The 25129-nt window shown below is 50.9% G+C and overlaps 1 protein-coding gene across 1 annotated transcript in view; it reads left to right on the plus strand.

Annotated features, from left to right (window-relative positions):
• The window catches only part of Pgbd5 (piggyBac transposable element derived 5), a 60772-nt gene that overhangs the window by 31102 nt on the left and 4541 nt on the right, over nt 1–25129 (plus strand). Inside the window, exons 2-6 of the mRNA XM_050147065.1 lie at nt 9877–10304; nt 14075–14209; nt 19976–20156; nt 21415–21612; nt 23089–23194. Coding sequence (XP_050003022.1) covers nt 9877–10304; nt 14075–14209; nt 19976–20156; nt 21415–21612; nt 23089–23194 — 1048 coding nt within the window. The remainder of the gene's footprint in view (nt 1–9876; nt 10305–14074; nt 14210–19975; nt 20157–21414; nt 21613–23088; nt 23195–25129) is intronic.

Consider the following 25129-nt stretch of genomic DNA (forward strand, 5'->3'; position numbering starts at 1 on the left):
CTTTTCTAGTCTTCAAACTCAGCAACACAGTATTGGGATTGGGAGTTAGCTTTGAGGGAACTGGAAATCTTCTGCCTCTGCTTCTGGGGGCTGGGTGTACCTGGAGTCGGGGGCGGGGGTGCCCTCCAGGGGCAAGGATTTGGAGACTGTGAAACTGTCGGGGGTGGGTCTCTGTGTATACTTGAAGCCAGGAGAGCCGGCAGGTGCTTGTACTTGGGGTCTGAGACCTCTGGAGTTGGGCGACTTTCCCATCTTAGGAGGACTGCCAGGCCCTGTCCACAGATAAGAACTTGTGCCTTTTCCTGCTTCCTAGCCATGTTTGTGCCTGCCTTTCTTGAGGATGTAGTCTGTGCCTTCACTGTGCTAACAATCCTTTACAGAACCATCCAGGCTTTCTCTTGTGCCCTGCAGGTGAGGGTCATTTTCTTCCTCTCCCACAGTGGGAGCAGCAGCAGTGAGTTGAGCGCCCACTGACTGATTGGGATAGTTGTTCCAAGAGCCAGGACGGGCACATTTTCAGCTTTTATTCTGTAAAGGAGGAAACTAAGTCCTTTGCCTGGCATCTGCATAGGGTCTCAAACCCATCCCACCTGGCTCTGCAACCCTTGGGGTCAGAAGGAGAACGCTGAGCAGTGGTGATGGGCATGGCAGCTGAGGGCAGCTCTGGAGGACTGGGGGAAGCACAGAGGCCAGGCCCTCAGCTTGCTTGGGTAGACAAGGCTGTTGGATGACTATTCTATATCCATCTTTCACCTCAGCATGCAAGGGTCCTGCAGCCCGAGAAGACAATAGCATCTAGCAGGAAAAGTGGGCTAGCCTGGAAGATCAGGCTGCTCCAGGTACTGTTAAACAAGTTTGGGCTTGAAGGATATCCAGCCTGGGTCTTCCACTTAGCAAAATTTCCCTCTCTAGACCTGTCTCGGAAATACGCCTCCGTAGTGGCACGCTGAGTGCAGTCACCCATGGTACTCGGGCCACACTCCGCTCCTGGTTGATCCTGGAGGAAATGGAAATAGTAACACTTGTAGGAGCAGCCTGTATTTCCTGGCCAGGTGGTCCTAACACTATCCTACAGTGATTCTGTGAGGCAGGTGGGCCAAGACAGACGCCATGGTCAGCTGGGTCCCCAGTACCAGGAGCTGTGCTCACAGCAGCTCTAGTCATTGGGAAAGAATGGAGGAAGAAGAAGAAAGACATGGTTTATGGGGGCTGGTGAGACAGCCCAGCAGGCGAAGGTGCTGACGACGTGAGTTTGCTCCCAGGAACGCACACGGAGGAAGGAGAGACTTGATGCCTGCAAATTGTCCTCTGATCTACACATGCACTCAAGGCACGCTCATGCCCACATTTATACACGTATGCATGCATGCTCACACATGCACAAACATAAAAAAGAAAACAGCATGGTATAAGGGAACTGTTGGCCCTCAGAGGGACTCTGGAGGAGGACAGCTACTATATTTGTGGCCTGTGACTTCTTTCCATATTCAAGAAGAGCCAGGTATGATGGCACTTAGGAGCCTGAGGTCAGAGGTTGCCCTAAGTTTGAGGCCACCCTGGGTCTACAGAGTGAGTTCTAGGCCAGGCCACAGAAGGAGGTCCTGTCTCAAAAGCCAAATTAAAATAAATAGTAGCAACAATGCAAAAAGTGCACAGAGAGGGAAAACTGAACTGAGCTAGAGTTTTAGAAAACCCAGTCCAGCCCGATCTTCTAGGCATTTGCACTAGGGTGATAGAATTAGGGATTTTCTGTGGTACCTCTGGAGCATCCAGGTAGACATTCCAGCTGGCCTCTGGACCTGGGGCTAACTGTCTGGAAGAGGGTGTGTCTGTCCTCGACTGTCCCTCCCCTCCCACGCTCGCCCCTGCACAGCCTCCTCTTGCTCTCTCCTGAACTTCACCAGCATCTGCTAACAACTGCACTTTCTTCCCTGAGTTTGACAAACAGTACCCTTGGTTTTCGAGAGGATATTTATATCCTGTGGAAAGCATAAACAACCATTTGACTGCCATAGTAACATTTTGGGGATCCTTTTATTTTTTTTACAGCCTCATTAAATCTGCATCTTTCGCCGTTTGTTGCTTTCAGCCCGCACATCCACATTTGGGTGATTTTGCTTTCCATGTCTTCTTTCCTATTCCTTTTTGGAAACTTGGTGCAGGAGGGAGAAACTGAAGAAGGTATGGAAGCCTTTGGAAGTCCGTGAAGGGGAAAGGCGGCAAGTACCGAGGACGGTGGGCTCCAAAAGCTGTCCAGGGCTAAACACTACATCTGCTCCCCGTGAGGCTTTGTGACTCCTGTTAGGGAATAAACATGGACCCAGAAGCAGGTGGATTGCCCACTCTAGAGAGGATGGAGATCACAGTATCCTGCACAGCTTTTGCAGGTGAAATCAGCCCTTGGCTTGGAGGCACAGGCAGAATAGGAGGAATTAGGACTGCCTGGGCACTTAGATTCCACCTTTGGCTTGTGTTGGCTTGTGTATTGGTCGCTTTCCTGGCACTGTGACAAAGTCCTCACAAAAGCACCTCTCCTGGCTCACAGTTCAGGGGTACGGCTCATCATGTGCATTGGTGTTTTTTGCTTGCATGTGTTTGTGTCAACTCCTGGAACTGCAATTTCAGACAGTTGTGAGCTGCCGTGTGGGTGCTGGGAATTGAACCCAGGTCCTCTGGAAGAGCAGCCAGTGCCCTTAACCACTGAGCTATCTCTCCAGCCCCAATTCTATGTTCTTTTAAACAGTAGCATGCATGTAGAGTGGATGGGTAGTGGTCACATGCGTGTAGAGTGGGTGGGTAGTGGTTGCATGCATGTAGAGTGGGTGGGTAGTAGTCGCGTGCATGTAGAGCAGGTAGGTAGCGGTCGCGTGCTTGCAGAGCAGGGTGGGTAGTGGTCACTTCTACATCTTTGGTTCCTCAAAACAGCAGACTCTGAATTGTGCTGAGCTTAGGCTCCAGCTGGATGTCCACTGACCTGAGTTGGTTCTCAAGACTGTCTGGGTCTCAAATAAAATCCTCCCCCGCCCCCGTCCATCTGTCCCCACTAGGGACTTTATCCCATCTCTGCTTTTGTCTTTGTAAAAGCTCATAATTTGAAGCTTAGGAAAGAATAGCTTTGCCACAAGATGGGGCAATTAGAGGCACTTTTGTGCTGGAATCTTAAATTGCAGTTTAAAGATACTTCAGCAGACTTGGGATGTAGCTGCATTGGTGGAGCACTTGCCAAGTGTGCATGAATCCCTGGTGTTAACTCCCAGCACCATATACACCAGGCGTGTAATTTCAGCACTTAGGATGTGGAGGCAAGGGGTCAAAAGTTCAGTAGTATAGTTCAAGGTCAGCCTGGGACACCCGAGATTCTGTCTGGGAACCAACAGTCCAGTCACGTGGGCCGTGTATGGATGTACTTAGAGACTTCTGTGTAGTCTCCCTTTGGAATTGTGTGGGGATTGTGCCCTGGACTGGGCTGTGAGGGCCTCGCTCCAGCCAGACTCAGAAAGGAAGAGGAACTCTCTGTCACATTAGAGGACATGCCACTCTCTTCTGTGTTTATTGAGCACGTTTGTCATGTGCTGTGGGTTGTATTTCTAAGACATGGGGCCTGATCTCAGCAGGTAATGGCTTCAGAGGGTTGGTTTTCTACATCTAGTCGTGAAGCTATCTAGTGTTGATGTTGTGTAGTTATGGTGAAGGCCTCTGGTACAGGGAACTCTGGATAAAATGGACCCAGCTGTAGAGTGAAGGGTGCATTCCCCAGGGCTAGGCTGTTGGGTTTATTCTGGTTCTAACACTATTATCCGTCAATTTTCTTGTTGCCGTGACAGATACCTAACAGGAGCAGCTTTAGTTGAAATGGTTTATTTTGGCTCACAGTTCAAAGTAGACAGTCCGCTTTGGGTGGGAAGGTGCAGAGGCAGGAGCATGAGGCTGCTGGTCCCGTTGTCTCCAGTCAGGAAGGGGAGCGAGGTGGAAGTTGGTCCTCACTTTCTCCTTCTTTGTGCATTTTGGTACTCTAGAATGTGGTGCCACCCACATTCTGGGGATGGTCCCCCATCTCAGTCAAGTCTCTGGGAGTAGCCTCACAGATGCTCTGAGGGCATTTCCGTGATGAGTTTAAATCCATTCAGGTTGACCATGAGGACTAACCACCACGTGACCTTGGAAATGGCCCTGTAAACCACAACAACATCCTCTGTGACTTAGATTTCCCTGGGGGTCAGTGAGGTTAACAACAGAACAGATTGCATGAATCTGGTGTCCAAGAACAGATAAATGATCATTTGTGAAGGAGACAGCACACTCTTTAAAGCATGGTAAATGATGTGTGTGTGTGTGTGTGTGTGTTAAATTGGACATTCTTATATTTATGGCCAAACAAGCTACGCGTTCCCTCGGCAGTGCTTTGGAGCTAATACTCGTGAAGTATATTGAAACATGGACAGGAGACAACAGACGGGTCCCTGCAATCCCTCAGCTCCTGGCCTGGGGAGACATGAGTGCCCTGCCTGCACCTCTTCAGGCCTTTGCCCTCTTGGTCTCCTGGGTCTGCTGCTCCTTGCTCTGTCCTAGCCCTGTGCTCACTGTCAAATGAGGACACTGAAGTCGGTGCCTTTGTCATTCTGGTACTTCTGAGCAGTGCCGTCGTCTTGGGATCGGTTTCTGTACCCCAACTCCCCTTTCTCATTTTCTTCTTTCTCTTCTCTCGCAGCAGGGCGTGGGTGGGTGCACGAGGGATGGGAGGGATATAATTAGCATCCAGGGAGAAGCAGCTCCAGCCCGCATGCTTTTCTGGGACAGCAGTACAATGAGGAGGACATGGGTATCCAGGGTCCAAGGGCTCTGCTGCCATCCACCCCAGCTGTCCTGCAACCCTTTGCCCCAGTGCATACCCAAAGTCAAAGCAAGCAGAGGGCCCGAAGGTGGGGCACGGAGCTCTGTGAGTCCCATGAGCTGGGCCGTGTGGCCGTGAAGGACCATGGGTCTGTCTGAGCTGCGACAAGCTGTACCTTTAGTGCCTTCTAGCTGGATGTGCTTATGTTTATGAGACTGGGAGGCAACCACTCACCCAGGTGTTCAAGTGGGTCCATCTGGGAAGGAAGTCTGGTACTATGCACACTGCACACACAGACCAGGAAGAGCCGGCTCCCACATTGAGCAGGGAGCATAAAAGTAGGTCCATGGCAGGCATCATAGGTCACGTAGAGGAGGAGTTGCATCCACATCTGTCTGTTAGGCCATTTGGTTCCCAGTGACCTCACTTTCATCATCTTTCTAGCTCCCTCAGTCCTGCTGTTGCTAAGGAGCTGTGTTTAAACAGGGGTCTGGCCTGCGTTAGAGGTCTTAGCTTTTCCCCTTTGTTTGAGCTGGAAGAGCCAGACCTGTCCCTTGAGCCTTGTAGAGCCTTTGGCTTCTCCAGAGGTCAAGGCCAGTCTGGACCACACCCTTTTTGATTGCTTCTTTGGACTTTCTAGTTATTTTTAAATGCTGGGGTAGGATTATGAGAATAGAAATGTGTTTTCTGTGCCCAGCCTGTCCTGTGAACCCCTGGGACCCAGGGGTTAAGTTCATTTGAACATCTGAACAAAAATTTGAAGCCAGGGTTTCAAACCAATTGCACACATGGCTTCTGCGCACAAGTGCACAGGTACAGAATACTTTTCCCACCTCTCTTCTCTGTCTGACGGTTCCTCCCGTGTTTCAGCTGGTCCGTGTCCCAGACTGCATCTTGTTGCTTTCTCCTATCCCTCATTTCCTGAGGAAACCTCTGTCCTTCCTCTCCTTCTCCCTTTCTCCCTTCCCCTTCCTTTCCTTCCTTGACAGGGTTTTACCCTGTAAAGCACAGTCTGGCCTACAACTTGCTGTGTAAGCTAGGCTCATCTGGAACTCACGGCAATCCACTGTCTCAGTTTCCCAGATGCTGGGGATTTAGGTGCACACTGGGCTGCAGGCCTCACTTTGCGCCGTCCTTTACCAAATGAAGATTCCCAGAGTCTCCAGAGAGGCAGTTTGTGGTGATATGGGACATTCTAGCTATGGTTTTGAACTTACATGATTTAACCTGCAGAGAAGTGATTCCAGGCTTTTAAACTCAGCCTTTAAAATACAAATTGATCTTTAGCTGTGCCACAAAACCAATGACAGTATCTGCCCCAAGATGTGTTCCAATGGCTGTCTCTACCCCAGGTAGCATGGCTATTCTGGAAATGCAAGGATAAGCTCTTCCATTCCGATGAGTGGAGCTGGGGATTTGTTCTGCCTTTGGGGTGTTCATTGACACCCACACTGATGGTCACGAAGTATGTTACATGGATGAAGAATGAGCCACCCAGTATGTCACTAGCAGCCAAGGTTGGTTCTGCCTGTGTGAGGCTGTGTGGCTCTCCTCCTATTTGGAGACTACAAAGGTTGAATTATTTGCGTTTGACTTAGTGCTTGAGATGGAAGGAAGGCAGAGGGAGGTGAGGACGCCCAGGAGTGGTCCCCCAGGGGCTTTCCCCAGCTGGAGAAAGGTAGTTGAGAGGTGAAAACGGGGCTGGATCCATTGTTGCCTCCACACAGGCTGGGCATTTACCACTTCTGCTCAATACCCGAAGCATCCTGCCTGCAGGGGGCGCCCTCACGTGCACTGAACCTCTGTTTGTCCTGTCAGTTCTCCGTGGCACCCTTAGACCTGTCCCCAAGCAGTGACACAGGCACCCTGCTCTTCCTGCTGCACTCAGCGAAGATGCCCTTTGCAGCCCATGGAATGTGGTACCCATTCTCCTCTTCGTTAATCTCCAGAGTGTTGAGCATACCGCACTCTGAGTTTGGAGGACAGAAAGAATGTGACTGCTGTTTCCTTGGCCTTCTTGCTTCAGTAGATGTCAGAGAGTGGGTGGCACAGGCAGTCATGTCTGAGCGGGACCTGGGACCCGTGCAAAGAGGGAAGTTGGATAGAAGAGGCTCCAGAGGGGGTTCTGGAGAGTGAGAAGTAGGAAGCTGTGTCCAGGGGGCTGGGTGGTAAAGGCAGGACCTCCACACAGCGACCTGTGGTGTGAACTTGTGCTCAGAACTTAGATCTTCCACTCTTACTAGACCCTAACGACAGGTGACACTTCTTTCGGATCTCTCCCCCAATGTCCCAGTCCTCCTGGTTATGACGTATGATCCCTGCTCCCTTTAGCTACCCACTAGATGCCTTTATCCTATCTACCCGACAGCAGGAGGGTGTCACAGAGGAGAGAGATACATGGTTGTCATTCCCATGGGCCATGCAGCATTCTTGGTAATCCACAGACAGCAGGCAAAGTCCCATGCAGAGCTACACAGTCAGCTCGCTCTAAGTCACCCAGAGAGCATGGGCTATGTCCTACTTCTAACATTCTCTCTGCGTGGGGCTCGTGCCCCTTGGGGCTGACATCAAGTTATGTGGGGCCTGGCTAGGAAGCTAAGTGGCCTTATTGTGAGGCTGCAGGCAGGAGCTGGATCAACCACTTACCTCCTTCTTCAAGGCAGCCAACCTGTGTCACCATGTTCCGAGTGACAGGGATCATAGCCACCAAAAAAGACCAACAAGGGAGCTTGTCAGCCTGAACGGGTCAGGGAACCCAGCCACTTTGCTGTGTGTCCGAGAAGCAGGCTGGAGAGGGCCTCGGGGATCCAGAAATGGCATGCACAGGAAGGAAGAGAAAATCCCACGCCTCTCTCTCCCTCAGCATGAGGCAGCAGTGACGATGCTGCTTCTCTCCCTTGCTGAATGCCATTCTGAATAATTTATGGCTCCACCCACAAACTGCTGCGCTGTGTTTATGGCACACCAGCAAACACAGCCCTGTGTTTCAGCATCCCCATGCCAACTGGACGGCCGCCTGGGTCAGCATGGTGCACTTTCTACGATGTGTCAGGAGACAGGGAATATGGTGGCTACCCACTGTCTAGATGAACTGAGACCAGAATTTATTTCACAAAGCCCTCAGAGATTTCCTATTGGCGTCCCAGCAATAGCTGCCAGGCCTTGGGTTTATCTCCTCCTGCCGGTGCTATGTTGGGGACCATGTGGCCTTGTTCGTCTTCCTTTGTAGACAGTCTTTTGAAGCTGGTTTCCCTCAGTCCATTCTACAGAGAGAAAACAAGAGCTGGGAGCAAGTGGCCAGTCTGATGCACAGTGAACTGAATTTTAAGTCATCAGGAGAGGGAGGTGGCTTGGTGGTTAAAGTGCCCTACCTTGCAAGCATAAGGGTTAGAGTTTGGATCCATATCTGTGAGCTCTGGGTTTGATTGAGAAACCCTGTCTCAATGAATAAGGTGGGCATGAATGGTTGAAGAAGATTCACAATTCCAACCTGGGGCTTCCATATGCATGTGCACACGCACAGGTGTATGTGCACCCCCACACGTACCTACTCATGTGCACACATGCACAGACACACATCACACACACCCATGTAAATGGAAACAAAAAAATGTGGTAGTTGCATCCCTGGGTCTGGCCACTGCTCAAAAATCCAGCCGTGTCATTGGCTTTATCTGTCTTCCTTTTGCTGTGAACAGCTTGGGTTTTCACAGACCGTGCAAGCTGGTGGGAAAGGAAGGCTTTTGAAGCTCTGGAGAATATGCGCAGTTTTTATTAAAAATTGCCACACAGATGCAAAAGAAAGCATGATTCCTCCAAACCAGAACATGCTGGTTCAAGCCTGTTTAATAGAATTGCAATCAGTGGTTCCTGAAAATCATATAAACACACACATGCACATGTCTTTAATCCTAGCACTCAGGAGGTAGAAGCAGGTAGATCTCTGAGTTCTACCTGGTCTACAGAGCAAGTTTCAGGACAGCCAAGGCTACACAAAGAAACTCTGCCTTAGAGAGGGAGGGAGGGAGAGAGAAAGAGAGAGAGAGAGAGAGAGAGAGAGAGAGAGAGTTAGTTCTTGACTTTAGGGTAATACAAAAGCAGTGTTGTATTCGAGTAGGAACCACATTTGCATTTTAAACCTGGATCTTTTGTATGACCAGCAAGCAGTATGTCAGCTTATAATCCTCCTGTTTGGAACAGTGATATTGAGCTATGGTTCCTGGTCAGTTGCCATTGTGAGGGGAGCAACCGATACCCTGTATTGTGCTGTGACTGAATTAGAGCAGTCTGGTTAGGGCAGCGCATGCATTTTCCACTTAAGATGTTTTTGGTTCATGGTGAAAATATTATAGTAAGTTTAAGAAGAGTCTTTGTGTGTGTGTGTGTGTGTGTGTGTACACATGTGCAAAGAGGCCATATCAGTAAAAATGTGTGAGGCCTGTCTCCCAGTGGTGAAACTGTCTTACATTATTTCCTTTGAATTAGCCCAGAATTAAAATGATGTGAGAATGCTTAGTAAAGTTTCCTCTCTGCTGGCCGCAGCTGAAGCATGGGAGTTTCCGAGTCCCCTTACCTCACACGGTACCTGCTGGAGAGCCACGGTGGAGCTGTAGGCTCCTCCCATCCATGTCTCTCGCATCAGTCTTTAGGGGTGGGCTGCACGTGGCAGAACTCTTGTTAGCTAGATTCTTGCAAGAGTCCTGTAGAGTTTTGCGGGGACTGCCTAGGTGTGATGGGTCTGGCACAGGAGGACCAGGGAACGGGAGATCAAGGTCGGAAGGAACAGAACAACAGGGCTTTTCTATGGAGACAGGTTTGGAAGGAAGGTGGGACTGATGGGTGTGTTCTGGGAGACAGGAGCATCCAAGTGACAAGAAGCCCAGGGAATGGGAGAGCTGGGCCGTGGCCTCCAACTGGGTAAGATGTCAGATGCAGGAGGGAGAGGAGGCTAGAGAGGGTAGCTGGCCTGAGGCCCAAGGCCAGGAGGACCTGGCCCCTGTCAGGTGGCTCTGGGAGTGAACACTTGGTCTGTCTTTGGGTTTCAGGTCCAACCAGAAAGATGCCGCCCAGTGCTAGCGCGGTGGACTTCTTCCAGCTCTTTGTCCCAGATAACGTGCTCAAGAACATGGTGGTGCAGACCAACATGTATGCCAGAAAGTTCCAGGAACGCTTTGGCAGTGATGGTGCCTGGGTGGAGGTGACACTGGCCGAGATGAAGGCCTTCCTGGGCTATGTGATCTCTACCAGCGTCTCGCACTGCGAGTCGGTACTCAGCATTTGGAGTGGAGGCTTCTACAGCAATCGGAGCCTCGCCCTTGTCATGAGCCAGGCCCGCTTCGAGAAGATCCTCAAGTACTTCCATGTCGTGGCCTTCCGTTCCAGCCAGACCACGCATGGGCTCTACAAGGTCCAGCCTTTCCTCGACTCCCTGCAGAGCAGCTTTGATGCTGCCTTCAGGCCATCTCAGACCCAGGTGAGGCCAGGTGCATGTGTGTGTCTCCGTGCATGTTCATGCATGCATATGTGTGTACACTTGCATGTGTATATCTGCACACATGTCCATGCATGCATATGTATATATCCATACATGGTCATGCATGCATATGTGTGTGTGCACTTGCATGTATATTTATCTCTACACATGTCCATGCATGCATATGTGTGTTTGCACTTGCATATGTATATCTATCGCCACACATGGTCATGCATGCATGTGTATGTGTACTTGCATGTATATATCTTCACACATGTCCATGCGTGCATATGTATATCTCCACACATGGTCGTGCATGCATATGTGTGTGTGCACTTGCAGGTATATATATCTTCACACATGTTCATACATGCATATGTGTATCTGTGTATGTGTGTGTGTCAGCCAAGGTGCCATTGAATGCTCTGTGTCAGACTCTCAGACTCTTCTCAGAACTGCTGTTGATGTAGCACACCACGGAGGTGGCTGATATCTGTGAAGCTCTCTAACTCAAATTAAGAAGTTGTGTGCCTAATAAGTAAGCTGAGTTCCCCCTGTAGAGAGATCTGGTTACACAGACGGACCATTCTTGATGCCCATGACTTTCTTCTAAGAGGCTCTTGCTAGGCTCCCGTTCCTAATGTTCATTTCGGCCCAAGTCTGTACTGGTCCCCTATTCTTCACAACTGGAAACATCAGGCTTTTTGTGGGGGTCTGTTACTGTGTCTCAGGTCCATGGGCTTCTGAACTCTCTGCACAGGTTTCCCTACTGTTCTAGAACTTGCCAGACACCTTGTGAGAGCCAGAGGTGGGGTGGTGGGAGGGCATGGAAAGCTACATTCTTGCCTGGGAACTTGTCTGCCTTTGTCGGTGGGAATAGTATTCTTCCCTACGGTCTTGTCAGAGCTGGGGTCGGACTTGCTCCAGTTTCCAGGAGTGACCCGGCCCTGTCTCCCTTGTACCACCATTGTGACTGCCCTGAACACACAGATGCTCAGGCACATGCACATGTGTCTGTGTATGTGCACACACACATACACGTGTGCACATGCACACACAGGTACATGAACTCTCAGTGTGCAATCTTGGCAGCTATCGTTCTAGCAAATGTTACCCTTTGCAGAAGGTTTTTCAGAGTCCTCAGAAGACCCCAGAATCTGCCAGCAAAAGAAGCCATTTTTGTGTGTGACGTTCACATACAAGTACATTATTTTCATCAAAGCAGGAGCCAGATTAACCAGAGAAATATCCCTGGAGAGGGATTATGCAAATAAGCCAGAGATGTTTGTCTACCATACGTGCTACCTGGCACAGCCTGAGTGGCTTGTCGCAGAGGGGACTCAGGGATAGTGCGGTGTGACAGAGATGCTGGCTGTTTTCCCCAGAGGAGGAAGAGACTCAGATTCTTGCTGGCCCTCCTGGGATGCGCTTATCAGTGTGGTTGAAGAGCGTGTGGAGATGCTCTCACTCATTCACTGAGGAAGAGAAACAACAGATGCATGGAGGGGAAGGGCAGGGAGCCAGGGCACCTCCATGCTGTCTTCCCTGTTCCTGTGCTCTCCTTAGATTGTCCATTTTGCTAGATGGTCCCATACGGGGCTTTAGATGTCTCACAAGCTTCAAGGAGTCAGGGACTGTGAAGAACTGGGCATGAAGGTCTGGGCTACAGCACAGGCAGGCCACCTTGTCCATTCCCTTACCGAGCAGAGGCAGGGCCACATCCTGAAGTCACTTTCAAGATTTTCCAACAATAAAGATCCAAGGGGTAGAGTGTGCCAGTGCATACCAGCGAGGTGTGGCTGATGCTTTCTTAGGAAAAAAGATTTATTTTTATTTTATATATGAGTGGTTTTGCCTGCATGTATGTAAATACAGTACATGTGTGCAGTGCCCACAGAGATCAGAAGGGGGCATTGGATTCCCTAGAACTGGAATTCTACAAGGTTGTGAGCTACCATGTGGGTGCTGAAAACCAAACATGGGCCCTCTGCAAGAGGAACCATCTAAAAAGCCCTGAGGCCGATGCTTTTTAAAATAGAACCAAAGGCACTGTTACCAAAAGAATGCTGGGTCACGAGTGCAGAACTCACCTTCCAGGGTGCCCGTGCCGGGCCATGGAATGGACTAAGGCTTCAGAAGGGTCTCATGCCCTGAGCTGACTCAAACGTGCTGAGAGAGACACACTTGACCACTGTCTCTAGGAGCTGGGGTTCTTGAAACTTGTTCCGCATGTGGCCAAAGATGGCTTCGGATGGTCCTCTTGTGGGTCCTGTCCCTTCTTTCCTGTGGCCACAAGGCTGCAGCAGTTGAGGGCAGAGAATTATTCCCATCAGTTTTGTTCATAAAAATAGGCAGTGGTTTGATAGTCCTCCGTTTAGAGCACTGTGTCGTGTGGAAATCCGCATGTCTGCATGTCATCTTTCTTTACAGCAGATGCACACTCTAATAGCTCATAACCGTGGAATGGAACCGGGAGAGAACTGTAATATGCACTGTGCTGCCTCGGTGTACTCCCAACCAAGCACTTCAGTGTGAAAAGCCAACTTGGAGTCTTTTTATTTTATTTTTTTCTTTGAAAAGGTCATAAAATCATGTTATCAAGACGTTGACGTTGGTGAAGGACAGTTAATAATTGCTCAGGGTGTCGAAGCTGGAGCGATGGCTCAGTGGCTCGAATGCTTGCTGCTCTTGCCGGGGATCCAGGCTCACTTCACAGCACACATTGGACAGCTCCCAGCCACTCCCACTCCCGTCCCAGGGTCAGATGCCTCTGGCCCCTGTCGACAGCTTTGTAGTTGCTTTCTTTGTTCGTTTGCTTTTACTTTTGCCCCCAAATAAATACATGGAGACTTACTCATACCTACAAATGCCCAACTTTAGCTTGGCTTGTTCCTAGCCAACTTTTCTTAAATTATCCCATCTGCCTTTTGCCTTTCTCTATTCTATATTCCTTTCTTTCCTCCTTACTCTGTGGTGGCTGCATGCCTGGCCCCGGCATCCTCCTCTCCTCCTTTTCTTGTTCCTCAATTCCTTCCCTAGACTTCTCTTCCTATTTATTCTCTCTGCCTGCCAGCCCCACCTATCCCTCTCCTGCCGGGCTATTGACCATTCAGCTCTTTATTAGACCAATAGTGTGTTTTAGGCAGGCAGGCAGCTTCACAGAGTCAAACAAATGCAAGATAAAAGAATACAACACATCTTTGTGTCATTAAACAGATATTCCACAGCATAAACAAATGTAATACATCTTAAAATAATATTCTGTGACACATCTTCATTCATGTTCACATATGCCCCCCCACACCTACACACACAATGACACAAATTGGGCCTGGTGACCCTGGGCCAATGATATAAATCACTGATATAGGACACAGTCATACCTGGTTCCATCCCTGTGATGTAAGGTTTTGACATGATCCAAGGATCTAGGGTTCCAGATACAGTCACTGAAGATGGGCCTGGGATGAAGATGGGCTCTGAGCCTGTTGTCTCATGCCAGGGAAGATCACAGGCATAGCCAGCGTGGGATTGTGCAAGGAGGACAGCAAGAACCACGGCCATAGCTGATAAAGGACTCTGCTGCAGGTCAGGGTGTAGGTTAGTGTGCCCATGCTTCCCAGCTGAATCCTCCCCAGAGCAGCAGGTAAGGAGACTTCAGGTCAGAGAAGCCAAGCGACTTCGGCATGGTCACACAGCCTTCTGAAGATGTTGCTGAGAGCCAGGCTCACACTGCCCTATGAGAACTCGTGTTTTTCCTTTTCCCGCAGGTGCTACATGAACCCCTGATTGACGAGGACCCCGTGTTTATCGCCACATGCACGGAGCGTGAGCTGCGGAAGAGGAAAAAGCGGAAATTCAGCCTGTGGGTCCGCCAGTGCTCTTCGACCGGCTTCATCATCCAGGTGAGTCGGGGGCACTGCGGAGGAGGGATGAGAGGTGTCAGAAGCGGGGTCTGCGGGGGATATGCAGACACTGGGAAGATGGGAAGGGAGACGCGGAGTGCCCTGGGCCAGTCAGCTCATTCTCTTCCCACTGTCTGTCACACTTGGCCCCAGCAGAGGACAGTCTGTCTCACTTCACCTACTGTGGGGAAGCTGGTCCTTGGAGAGGACTCAGCCATGATTGACACCACCCCTGTCATGTAGGGGTTTTGAGATGACCCAAGGACCAATGGTGCCAAACACTTAGAGGCACCAAAGATGGCCTGGGATACTGGCTTTGAGTTTGTCTCGGTGGAGGCAAGCTTTATTAAGGAGAATTTGGTAAAGGTGGGAGATTGAGGAAAATAAAGAAAAGCCCCTGAGAGCTGGAGGGTTTCCAGGAGGGAAAGCCATCAGACTTCCTTGCCTAGGGTTCATCTGGGGCCATGGCAGAGACTGGACAACGTCTGAAGTAATTGCTTTGAGGCTGGTTAGTCCTCTTGACTGCTGTGAGCTGAGCCGATGGAGGGACCACGTGCACCATGCATGTCCCCTGACCCAAATACGGAGATTATCATGTGCTGTTCAGGCCATTGGGGTGGTTGGAGCCCAGCTCTGTCTATCTCTGGGTCCATCAACAAAGTGCTGACCTTGAGTGTCTGCCTGCCGGTCATTGGCCGTGTTGCTAGCTTCAACGTCTCAAGTGCTGCTGCTTGCACTGTGTCCTCTCTGCTCATTTACACGGCCAGCCAGAGTTTCAGGCTCCAGTTACCTGCTGTGAATCGCCATCTGAAGCTATCACTTAAACCACTCCAGGAATAACCATCTCTTAGGTGCTGGATCTTTCTTGAGTAGGGAGATGGAGTCCGAGGTCCACCCTGAGAAGGGAGTCACCCACTTGCCCAGCATATCCACCCTGTATACACCACCTGCCCATAAGTTACCTTGCTACTGTCTGTCTTCGGGCCATGTAGCACAGTGCTTATGCCAAAAATGAGCCGTATTTCCATATATGACCCCCAGACAAAAGAGTCGTGATGCCGACCCAGCAGATTCGTCATAAGTGTACAGCAAAGTGCTAAGCCTAGACGCAGCGTGAAAGTTGTTGAATGGATAAGGAAAGAGAAACTGTTGAATGCTGGCTTGATGAGGTCTTTGCTCAGGTCTGTGCTCAGAAGGAATCTCCCTATGAAGCTGTGAAGAAGGGAGGTTTGGGCTCATTTTGTTGTCATATTTCAAACTGCAAACGGTGTAACCACAGCTCGTGGCAAGACGCAGAATAGTGCTGTCTGTCAAATGTCTGCTGGGGATCATGTAACAATCCTGGGATAGTGGTGATGGCTGAATTTTTATAAAAAGCACTTTGGGGTCGGGGGTGTAGCTTGGTAGAGCACTTTCCTCGCATGCACAAAGCTCTGGATTTGATCTCTAGCACCGCATAGCCTGGTATCGTAGTTCCTGCCTGTAAGCGCAGCACTTAGGAGGTTGAGGCATGAGGATCAGAAGTTCAGGGTTGTCTTCTACTACATACAAGATCAAGGCCAAGCTGTCATACATGAAGCACCCTGTCTAAAAAAATAAATAAATACTTAAAAAAAAAACTTCTGGGTGCCCAACTTCACAGTGGACTTGTAGGCTGTATGCCACCAATCACCTTTCTGGACCAGAAGGCAGGCTCCGAGCATGTGATCTGCTTGCTCACAACTGCACCAGCAGGGAGTGATGCACCCACGCCCTGTGTCTCCAGCATCTCTTGTGAGGGGATGTAGATACGCCTCAGGGCTCTCTGGTGTGGCCAGACACCCCCACCAAATCACCTGTCTCTTCCCTATGCACATTTGCTATGCACCTCTGTGCCCTGGCTCCTCTCAGAGCTGCTGACGGGACTTACCCATTTTATGTCCCCAGATACATTCTGTACTAGCGGCAGGGACCCCCAGTTCTGTCCTGTTCTGAAGGAGAGAGAGTCACGCCAATGAGGGTGATGGGGCTTCTGGATCATTTTTCTAGAGGCCTCAGTGCACCAGACCCCAGCAGCAGTGAGCTGCGTGTCAGCTGGTGCATCTCAGTGGCCTCTGCGTCCACCAGATCAGTTGCTGCTGTGACCCTCATGTTCTTTCGGGATCACAGGGATAAACAGGAAGACTGCTGTTGAATTCCAGACCAGCTACAGAGTGAGACCGTATCTCTAACCAGCAAGTATAGAGAGGGTCTGTAAGACAGTCTATGGGTAAAGGTGCTTGCTGCCAAGCCTGACAATTGTGTTGATCCCTGGGACCCACGTGGTGGAAGTAGAGAGCTAATTTTCCATGTTGTCCTCTGACTTCCACATACTCTCCATGGTGCACAGTTACATGGTCACATGTAGGCATGCTTGTGCACATATGCACATACACCTACCATAAACTAATACATTTAATTTTTAAGGTATGGAACTTATTGTATAGTAGTGAGTTGTCCTCACTTGGGGGTCCCTGAACCCCCTTCTGGTGCCACTTCCAAATTCTTGACAGGGAGGAGAAGGCTGTTGGCTTAGCAGAAGTCCATTGTGCACCATGGCCACACCTTGAGGAGAATGCTCGGACTATCCCTGTGGGCAGAGTACTGAGCAATTTCAGATAGACTTGCAAATGTGTGTCCTAAGCCAAGGACAAACTCTCAGCTGCCCATTACTGGTGTTTGGGGAAATTTGCCAGTCCCAGGAGAGCAAGATCCTGGCCTAGCTTTGAGTCCTGATCATCTCCAGACCTGCACAGAAGGCAGTACACACTGATGACCACAAACTTGCATCTTAGAGCACAGCGGTTCCAGCTGCACTTCTCAGTGCTGGTGAAGAAGGGCTTTTATAACTAGTGTCTCCTCCTAATTTAATCGTATGTCCAGCACCACCCCCACAAAACCCAGCACATCTGTAATTCCAGGGAATGCTTTACTTTTTAACATCCATTTTTTACTTTATGTATATGAGTTTTGACTATATGAGTGTATGCATGCCACATGTGTGCCTGGCGCCTGCAGACGCCAGAAGAGGGCAGCAGATCTCCTGGAACAATTACAGACTGTTGTGAGCCAGCATGCGAATGCTGGGACCAAACAGAAATGCTTTTAGGCACTGAGCCATCTCCCCATCCTAGTAAACGTTTAATGTTCTCTATATTAGTCAATTTTCTTGTCACTAAGACCAAATACACAACAAGAAGCAGCCCAGAAGAGGTTTGTGGCTAGTTCACTGGCACAGTGGCAGCAGGAGCAGCTCGGGCCGTGGCAGTGGGTAAGGTAGATGGCTACACTGTGTTGACCGTCAGGAAGCAAAGATCTCAGTAGAAAACAGAGATCAAGGCCAGCACACCACACCCTTCAAGAAGGCCCCACCTCCAAAAGGTTCCTTAACCTCTCAAAGCAGTACCACAGCTGGGGACCAGCTGTCCAAACACACAAATGTAGGGAACATTTTGCACTCTGTCCACAACCTACAGAAATAGCCATTTGAGTCTGTATAAACCATGCTGACTGAAGCCGGAGTGGGAGAGACGTAGACAATCCTTATTGCCACGCACCGCGCCCCCGTGTCTGTGCTCTGTGCGCCGGCACCCAGTTTGCGAGCTTCGGGAAAGGGGCTGGAGGTTAAAATACACAGACACACACAGACAGAGAGACAGTGACATGGGTCATCCTTGAATTCACCAAGAATGCCCCCTTTATTGTGTTTGGGAGGCAGATTATATAGAGATAGCCACGCCCCAGCCAAACCCACCAGAAACCACTCTCCTGCCATCAGAACTCCTGAAGGTCTCGTGCTCAGAGCAGCTGTAGGCACTCAGATCAGGGGATTACAAGAAATTCAGGATCTGGGGTCTCACTGCTCCCAACACCTTATGGCTCCCAGAGAGTGATGGACACTCTCAGTTGTTGAAATCGGAGCGGGTGGCAGGGCTGCGTCCCCAGCACCCCAGCCGCCTGCTAGCTTATGCCCGAAATAACAACACACAAACTGTATTCATTTAAAGACTGCTTGGCCCATTTCTATCTAGCCTCTTCTAGGTTAATTCTCACATATTAATTTAGCCCATTTCTAATAATGTGTGTAAGCACCCCAAGGTACACTTACCAGGAAGATTCTAGCCTACGTCCATCCTGGGTTGGAGTTGCCTGGGAGAGCAGAGCCTGGCGTCTCTGCTCCAGAGAGCAGAGCTATCTCGAGTCTGTCTCTGAGGAGTCTTACCTCACTTCCTCTTCCTCCTGTTTACTCTTCCCACCTATGTTTTAACCTATCAGGGCAAGCAGTTTCTTTATTTAATTAACCAATGAAATCAACAGATTGATATATGACACTCCCACATCACTCAGTCTTGCATCAGAAGGTTCTTGAGCCCTGGGGAAACACAGTGGCTGATGTTTTGACTTCAGCCTTGTGGGCCATGAACACAAGAGTCAGCTGTGCTGTGCTCAGGCTCTTCTCTTGTAGGGTTGGTGCCAACATATATGTCTGAGGGACATGGAGTATTTTGTTTTGGTTTTGGTTTTTTGAGACAGGGTTTCTCTGTAGCTTTGGAGCCTATCCTGGAACTAGCTCTTGTAGACCAGGCTGGCCTCAGACTCACAGAGATCTGCCCGCCTCTACCCTAGTGCTGGGATTAAAGGCATGTACCACCACCACCAGGCCAATTTTTTTAAAACCCTGGAGCATAGTGTTTCTGAAGCTAAGTGTTTCTGAAGCAGTGTCAAAACACATATATTCAGCTTCATTTACAGAAGATCCATGCAGGCCAGAACCACCAGCTTCCAGACCATTGCTGAACCCAGTGGCTCTGTTGTTCTGCCCCACATCTCAGTGCAGTATTGCCCGCTCTGTTGAAGACTTTCTCGCTAAGTCACATTCCTGTGCATTGACCTAAGCACAGAGTTGGGCCTTTGCGTTCTGTTCTCTTCAAGGACACGTGTGCTTGGTAGGTGACCTCCCAAACTCACCAGACAGGATGGATCCTGGCATGGTAGCTGGGTCTCCCACATGCTCCTTCTGGGTGTTTCACAGAGAGCCGAGCAGCCCTGGCATGGTCAGACTGCTCCAGTGTCAGCGTGTGCTGCAGGGCAGGGCAGAGCAGGCACGAGAGAATGGTAGTAGGCTGTGTACAGTCTCTGAGCACTCCCAAGAATGTCTGCTCTCTTTAGGGGAGGGGACTAGTTGGTACCCGACATCGAATCCATCCTCTTTCCCACACCTTTGGTGGCAGTCACGGAGCTGGCATGGATTGTGTAGGGACTGCTTCCTAAGTTCAACACCCCCTCTTTGATGACCTGGCCCCTGGGTGTGTCTGACCTCCACTGTATCTCTGGTATGGTGAGACAGGTGAGGCCTGCTCTGCCTGCCTTTGAGCTGACTGGTCATTTTGCCCAGTGGTCAGTGCCTATATAAGAGCGTGCCTACCCCTTGAAGTGGCCCTTGCTTCTATGCTTTTTATATTCTTATTTATGTTTGAGAAATTAGAAGCATGTTTGCATCACTTTTAACTGCCAGTTTTGCCATCTGTAACTGCTCCTTTCCCACCTAGACTTTTCCAGAAAGAAGCCTCCAGGCTGAACCACCAGCTGCTCAGATTTTGGGTTGCCATGGTGGTAACCTAGGACTGCACGAGGCTGATGAGATACTGGGGTAGCTTCCTCATGTTCTCTGCCCCTATGTGTCCTGCAGCTTCATGCTATGGTCCATGTTGCCTTTGACTGTCTGACCTCTGTACATTTCCGTTCAAGATCTATGTCCACCTGAAGGAAGGTGGTGGCCCAGATGGCCTGGATGCTCTGAAGAACAAGCCCCAGCTCCATGGCATGGTGGCCCGGAGCCTGTGCCGGAACGCGGCTGGGAAGAATTATATCATCTTCACAGGGCCCAGTATCACCAGCCTCACCCTGTTTGAAGAATTTGAGAAGCAAGGTTTGTCCAGTGGCCATCCCAGCGTGGCCAGCTCCTTGGGGAAGGGGTGGGAGGTGAAGAGGACAGAAGTGGTGGCCAGCACAGACTGCACAGGCGTCTCGGCTGCCCCATGTCTGGGTTCTAGTGATCTCAAGGTGTTAGTCCTGGGCTCACCATCTAGAGACCACATCAACACAGAGCTCTGCCAGTCTTCTGGGCACTCGTGTGTGTCCTTTGCTGTGTGGTTCTGGCCATCAGGGGCCTGGAGGAAAAGCTCCTAGTAAGAGAATCACCCACCATCACTAGTGACTCTCCTTCCCGTCCAGCAGAGACCTGTGTGGTCAGGGACTTGATAAGCTTCCCATGGCTTTGACAGAAGTTGGATGTAAAAATGCTAAGCTGTGCTTGGAGACAGCTCAGAAAGTGTCACTCATAGACAGAAGCTACTAGAATCGAGGCATTTTGCTCTGCCACACAGTAGACGTGAGGCCTTAAAACTGAACCCTCCTGTATTGTGGAGGAATAAGCAGCTTACACCCTGGGCCTTGGAAGCTGTGTGGAAGTGGGGGAGCAGTCCACCTCGGCACTGCAGGCTAGGTAAGGGTGACTGTCTGCACTGCAGGCTAGGTAAGGGTGACGACTGTGCTCTGGCCGTCGCGGGCAGGCTCAGAACTCATCTGTGGCGAGAGCTCAGCAAGCGATCAGACTGAGGGGGGAAGGAAAGCTGCAGAACTGGTCCTAGAACACATGACGCAGAAGTGTTGGAGGAGATCCGGCTCTCCATGAAACACAGTGGGCAGCTGGCCTGCTGCCTGAGCCATGTCTGCGGAGGCATGTTTAGAGAGGCGTGACCCCTGATGGTGTCTGCACAGATGTATTTGATGGTCCACTCCCACCTGGGTTTGCTGTCAGTACTGGGAGTTGTGTTTTCTATGCCCCCTCTATCTATGTGTGTTTGTGTGTTTGTGTGTGTGTGTATGTGTGTGTGTGTGAGAGAGAGAGAGAGGGGGGGGGGAGTAAGCAGCTTGAGTGTTGGTACCAGAGCATGGCCTGGACCACTGGGGCTGCTTCCCCAGAAGTCAAAAGTGTTGCTTCTGAGATCCAAGGCTCAGTAAGCTAGGAGATGGGCAGAGAACTGGCTGAACAAGAGTGATTGGATATGGACAGGGCCTCAGCAGCTGCTTCTGAGGGTTCTGCTTGCACCTGTCCCTCCTTCCCTGGGTTGTGGGTGGGGCACCCTGACAATGGCACATGTGAGATTTTGCATCTTTCCTGCCAGGGATCTACTGCTGTGGCCTACTGAGCTCTAGGAAAAGCGACTGCACGGGCCTTCCTCCATCTATGTTGACCAACCCTGCCACCCCACTCGCCCGGGGCCAGTACCAGATCAGGACAAAGGGGAACATGTCTCTGATCTGCTGGTATAACAAGGGGCACTTCCGCTTCCTGACCAATGCCTACTCCCCTGTGCAGCAAGGTGAGTGGGGAGTGTGAGTGTGGGTCTTGGAAGTCAGGGGCATCCAGGGCACAAGCCTGGGGCACCCTCATGCTGACTGTGTCCTAGGAAGGGGTAGGGAAGAGCCTCGTGCAGCCCTTGGCAAGCTGGGAGGATTTGATTGACGTGGCTTTGTGACCTACCTGCTTGTTAGGGTGTGATGCTCCCATTGTTTAGAACATAATGATGCGCTGCATTCTGCGTGGATGCGTGGATCATCTTATCATCATGGACTCCTGCAAGCAAAGCGCCTGTGTAATCCTGGCTGCCAGGCGGCCCACTGCTCTCCTCACTAGTTCTCTGGGGATTTAAAATCGATTCAGAACAGAGGGACTTAATTAGCCCAGAGTCTGTATTTAAAGTAACTGACAGTTAAGACAGTGTTAAACTGCTGAGAGAAAAATTGACGATTGCAAAGGAATCTGCAGAGCTGCTTCCAATGTGGCATTCACGTGCACTGCTTGCATTCCTTGTTTGCATGCTGGGAGTGTGACATGCAGGCTCCCGTGGCACGCACACGTGTGTGTGTGCGCTCATGTATGTGTATATATACATGTATATGTAGTGGTACAATGTATGTATGGTTGTGTTACATGTGTGATCCACATGTGCTTCTGCGGCAGTGTGTACATCCTCCGTATAGTATGTGTTTCTGTCGTGTGACCTAAAACTAGCCAGCACAGTGGGACACCCTTCCTAAGCATGCCTGGTGCACGCCCGGTGCACACTGTGCTAGGAAGGACACTTCCATCTTTGTCCCTGTGTCCGGCAGAGGCTAGGCAGACAGTGCAGGGCAGGCCAGGGGACAGGCATCATACAGCAGCCATTGGTGTAATGGAACGGGGAGGTCCTGTGGGTTCTCTTGGTCCCCAGGCTCTGCTGGTTGTGACTTGTGCTATGACTTTGGAGGCATTAGCTGCATTCCCTTTGTATGTGCCAAGAATTCTGAGGTAGATGTGTCTGTCAGTGATGGGTAACAGTGGGAAGGCAGGGAACTTTCCAGCCCAAGCCCCAGGAAAGGACCTTGAGAGGTGTGAGGGGGTTGGGCCTGGTGTGGAGGGGCGGCCTCCTTGCTCCTCTGTGATATGATCCCACCCACACAATAAAGGGCGCAGAGAAACTGCCACTGTCCCCCTCCCAGCAGCCCTTGACCAAGTCAGCCACTGTGGGGAGGAAGAGAGAGCGCTGCTTCCCCTCAGTTCCTCTCAGGCTTATCCTGGTAGTGTTCTGTGCTTCTTAGAGTTGCCTGTGGGTGTCACTGGCCCTGTGCCCCCTTGGTGGCAGATGTCTTTGCACTTGCTGCCTTCAGCGTCCCTACCCCTCTCTGCTAAAGCACCCGATGGGTGGTGCTGATGCAGTTCCCCACGCCACGCCACCCCCAGGAACTGGGCAGCCAGGAACACGGGGAAGTGCTTAAGTGCCTGGAAGAAGCCTGAGCGCCCCACATGTCCCCCACAGGTGTCATCATCAAGAGGAGGAGTGGGGAAATCCCCTGCCCTCTGGCTGTGGAGGCCTTTGCTGCTCACCTCAGCTACATCTGCAGATACGACGATAAGTACAGCAGGTGCGTGTGGGGGCGGCCGCTGTGCCTTCAGGTGGCGGTGGCTGGGTGGGGGCAAATGACACCGGCACACTGTGTGTTGGGAGGTAGTGTTGGCCCAGACATGCTGAAGAACATGCGTTTGTAGCATGAGGAGCTATGAGGTCGTTCCTGGCTCTCCTGGCCCCAGGTGGCCTACACACTCACCTTAGCGCCACACAACACCACCACACACCACTCAGCTCACAGTCCAGGCCTCCAACCCCACCTGAGGCCCCTTCCCTCACAAGATGCCCAGTGATGGGCATCCTGGCACACACTTCAGCCTTTATCCTCCATGGGCTTCATCCATTCCACCCCCCTCCCATCTGTCCACTGAGTCCTTGGTTCCTTTGCACAAGAATCCCTGTGATTAGGTGTGGGCTTGCACTGTGCACATACAGTATGCAGAAGGCACATGCAGTGTGTGCAGCAGATGTGTGTGACTTACATGTACACAGAGCCAGCCTGCCCAGGTCTCCTGATACCCAGAGGAGGCTGTTGTGCACAGCGCTAGCCTGCCCAGGCATCCTGACACCCAGAGGAGGCTGTTGAGCACAGATCCAGCCTGCCCAGGCATCCTGATACCCGGAGGAGGCTGTTGTGCACAGCGCTAGCCTGCCCAGGCATCCCGATACCCAGAGGAGGCTGTTGTGCACAGCGCTAGCCTGCCCAGGCATCCCGATACCCAGAGGAGGCTGTTGTGCACAGAGCCAGCCTGCCCAGGCATCCTGATACCCAGAGGAGGCTGTTGTGCACAGCGCTAGCCTGCCCAGGCATCCTGACACCCAGAGGAGGCTGTTGAGCACAGATCCAGCCTGCCCAGGCATCCTGATACCCGGAGGAGGCTGTTGTGCACAGCGCTAGCCTGCCCAGGCATCCCGATACCCAGAGGAGGCTGTTGTGCACAGCGCTAGCCTGCCCAGGCATCCTGATACCCAGAGGAGGCTGTTGTGCACAGATCCAGCCTGCCCAGGCATCCTGATACCCAGAGGAGGCTGTTGTGCATGTAGATGCCTTCATCACAGTCTTCCTACCCAGGGCAGAGCTAGTCCAGCTGGCCAGGTAGCCAAGCTCGGCTGCCTTAGGGGAGCCTCCATTGTTGGGCCTATGACCTGGTCTGGAGCACCTAGCCTGTGAGAAGCCACCTCTTCTGCCTTGACAGGACACTTACCACATCAGCGCCACAGCGTTTCAAAGAAGGTGGTGGCTTAGTGGACACGGGTAGTGTCCTCTGCTAGACACTCTGGCAGTCTTCAGACATGATATGGCCAGGTTGCAGAGAAAATATCTAGAAAAAGATAATTCTAAGAGATAAGGTTCTGGGCACGAATAGTGTCTCAAAGCCAGCCCCAGGGTCAGCCCCAGGGTCCTTCATCTTCCCCAAGGAAGGACAAATGAAAAGCATCTGGGAAAGAGAGCGCCTCGCAGGGCCCGGAGCTGAGGGAGCAAGTACTTCAGGTGCAGATGGGCCTAGAGCAGGGCACAAAACAGTTATCAAGTAAAAATTACAATCTTAAATTTAAATCACTAAAGCAAAATCCATATCAATGTAAATTATTCATACCTATATCATCTCCCCCTTTAAATGTAAAAGAACATTTATAAACCATATTTGGGAACATGGGCGCAGTTTTCTCTCTCCAAACTGCTTCCTGCTGAATGGGGGCGTCGTTAATTAGGTCTTTCATGGTATAACCTGTGTGCTAGGGCCATCTCAGTTGGCAGTTGAGTGAAGCAATTTTCTGAAGGTATTCACAGCAACCGTTCAGGAGGGCGTGGTCCATCATACCATATCGGAATAGGAGAAATGAACAGGGTCTCATCCTCTGTGAAAACAAAATAGGAAACTCCTTTCCAAAGTATCATGTCCTTAGATCCAAATTTCAAAGTCAAGGCATCAAAATCTCTACGATGGTT

The sequence above is a fragment of the Alexandromys fortis genome, unplaced genomic scaffold (assembly GCF_014885135.2).
Source record: "Alexandromys fortis isolate MF-2015 unplaced genomic scaffold, M_Fortis_MF-2015_v1.1 scaffold_12, whole genome shotgun sequence".
Taxonomy (NCBI): Eukaryota; Metazoa; Chordata; class Mammalia; order Rodentia; family Cricetidae; genus Alexandromys; species Alexandromys fortis.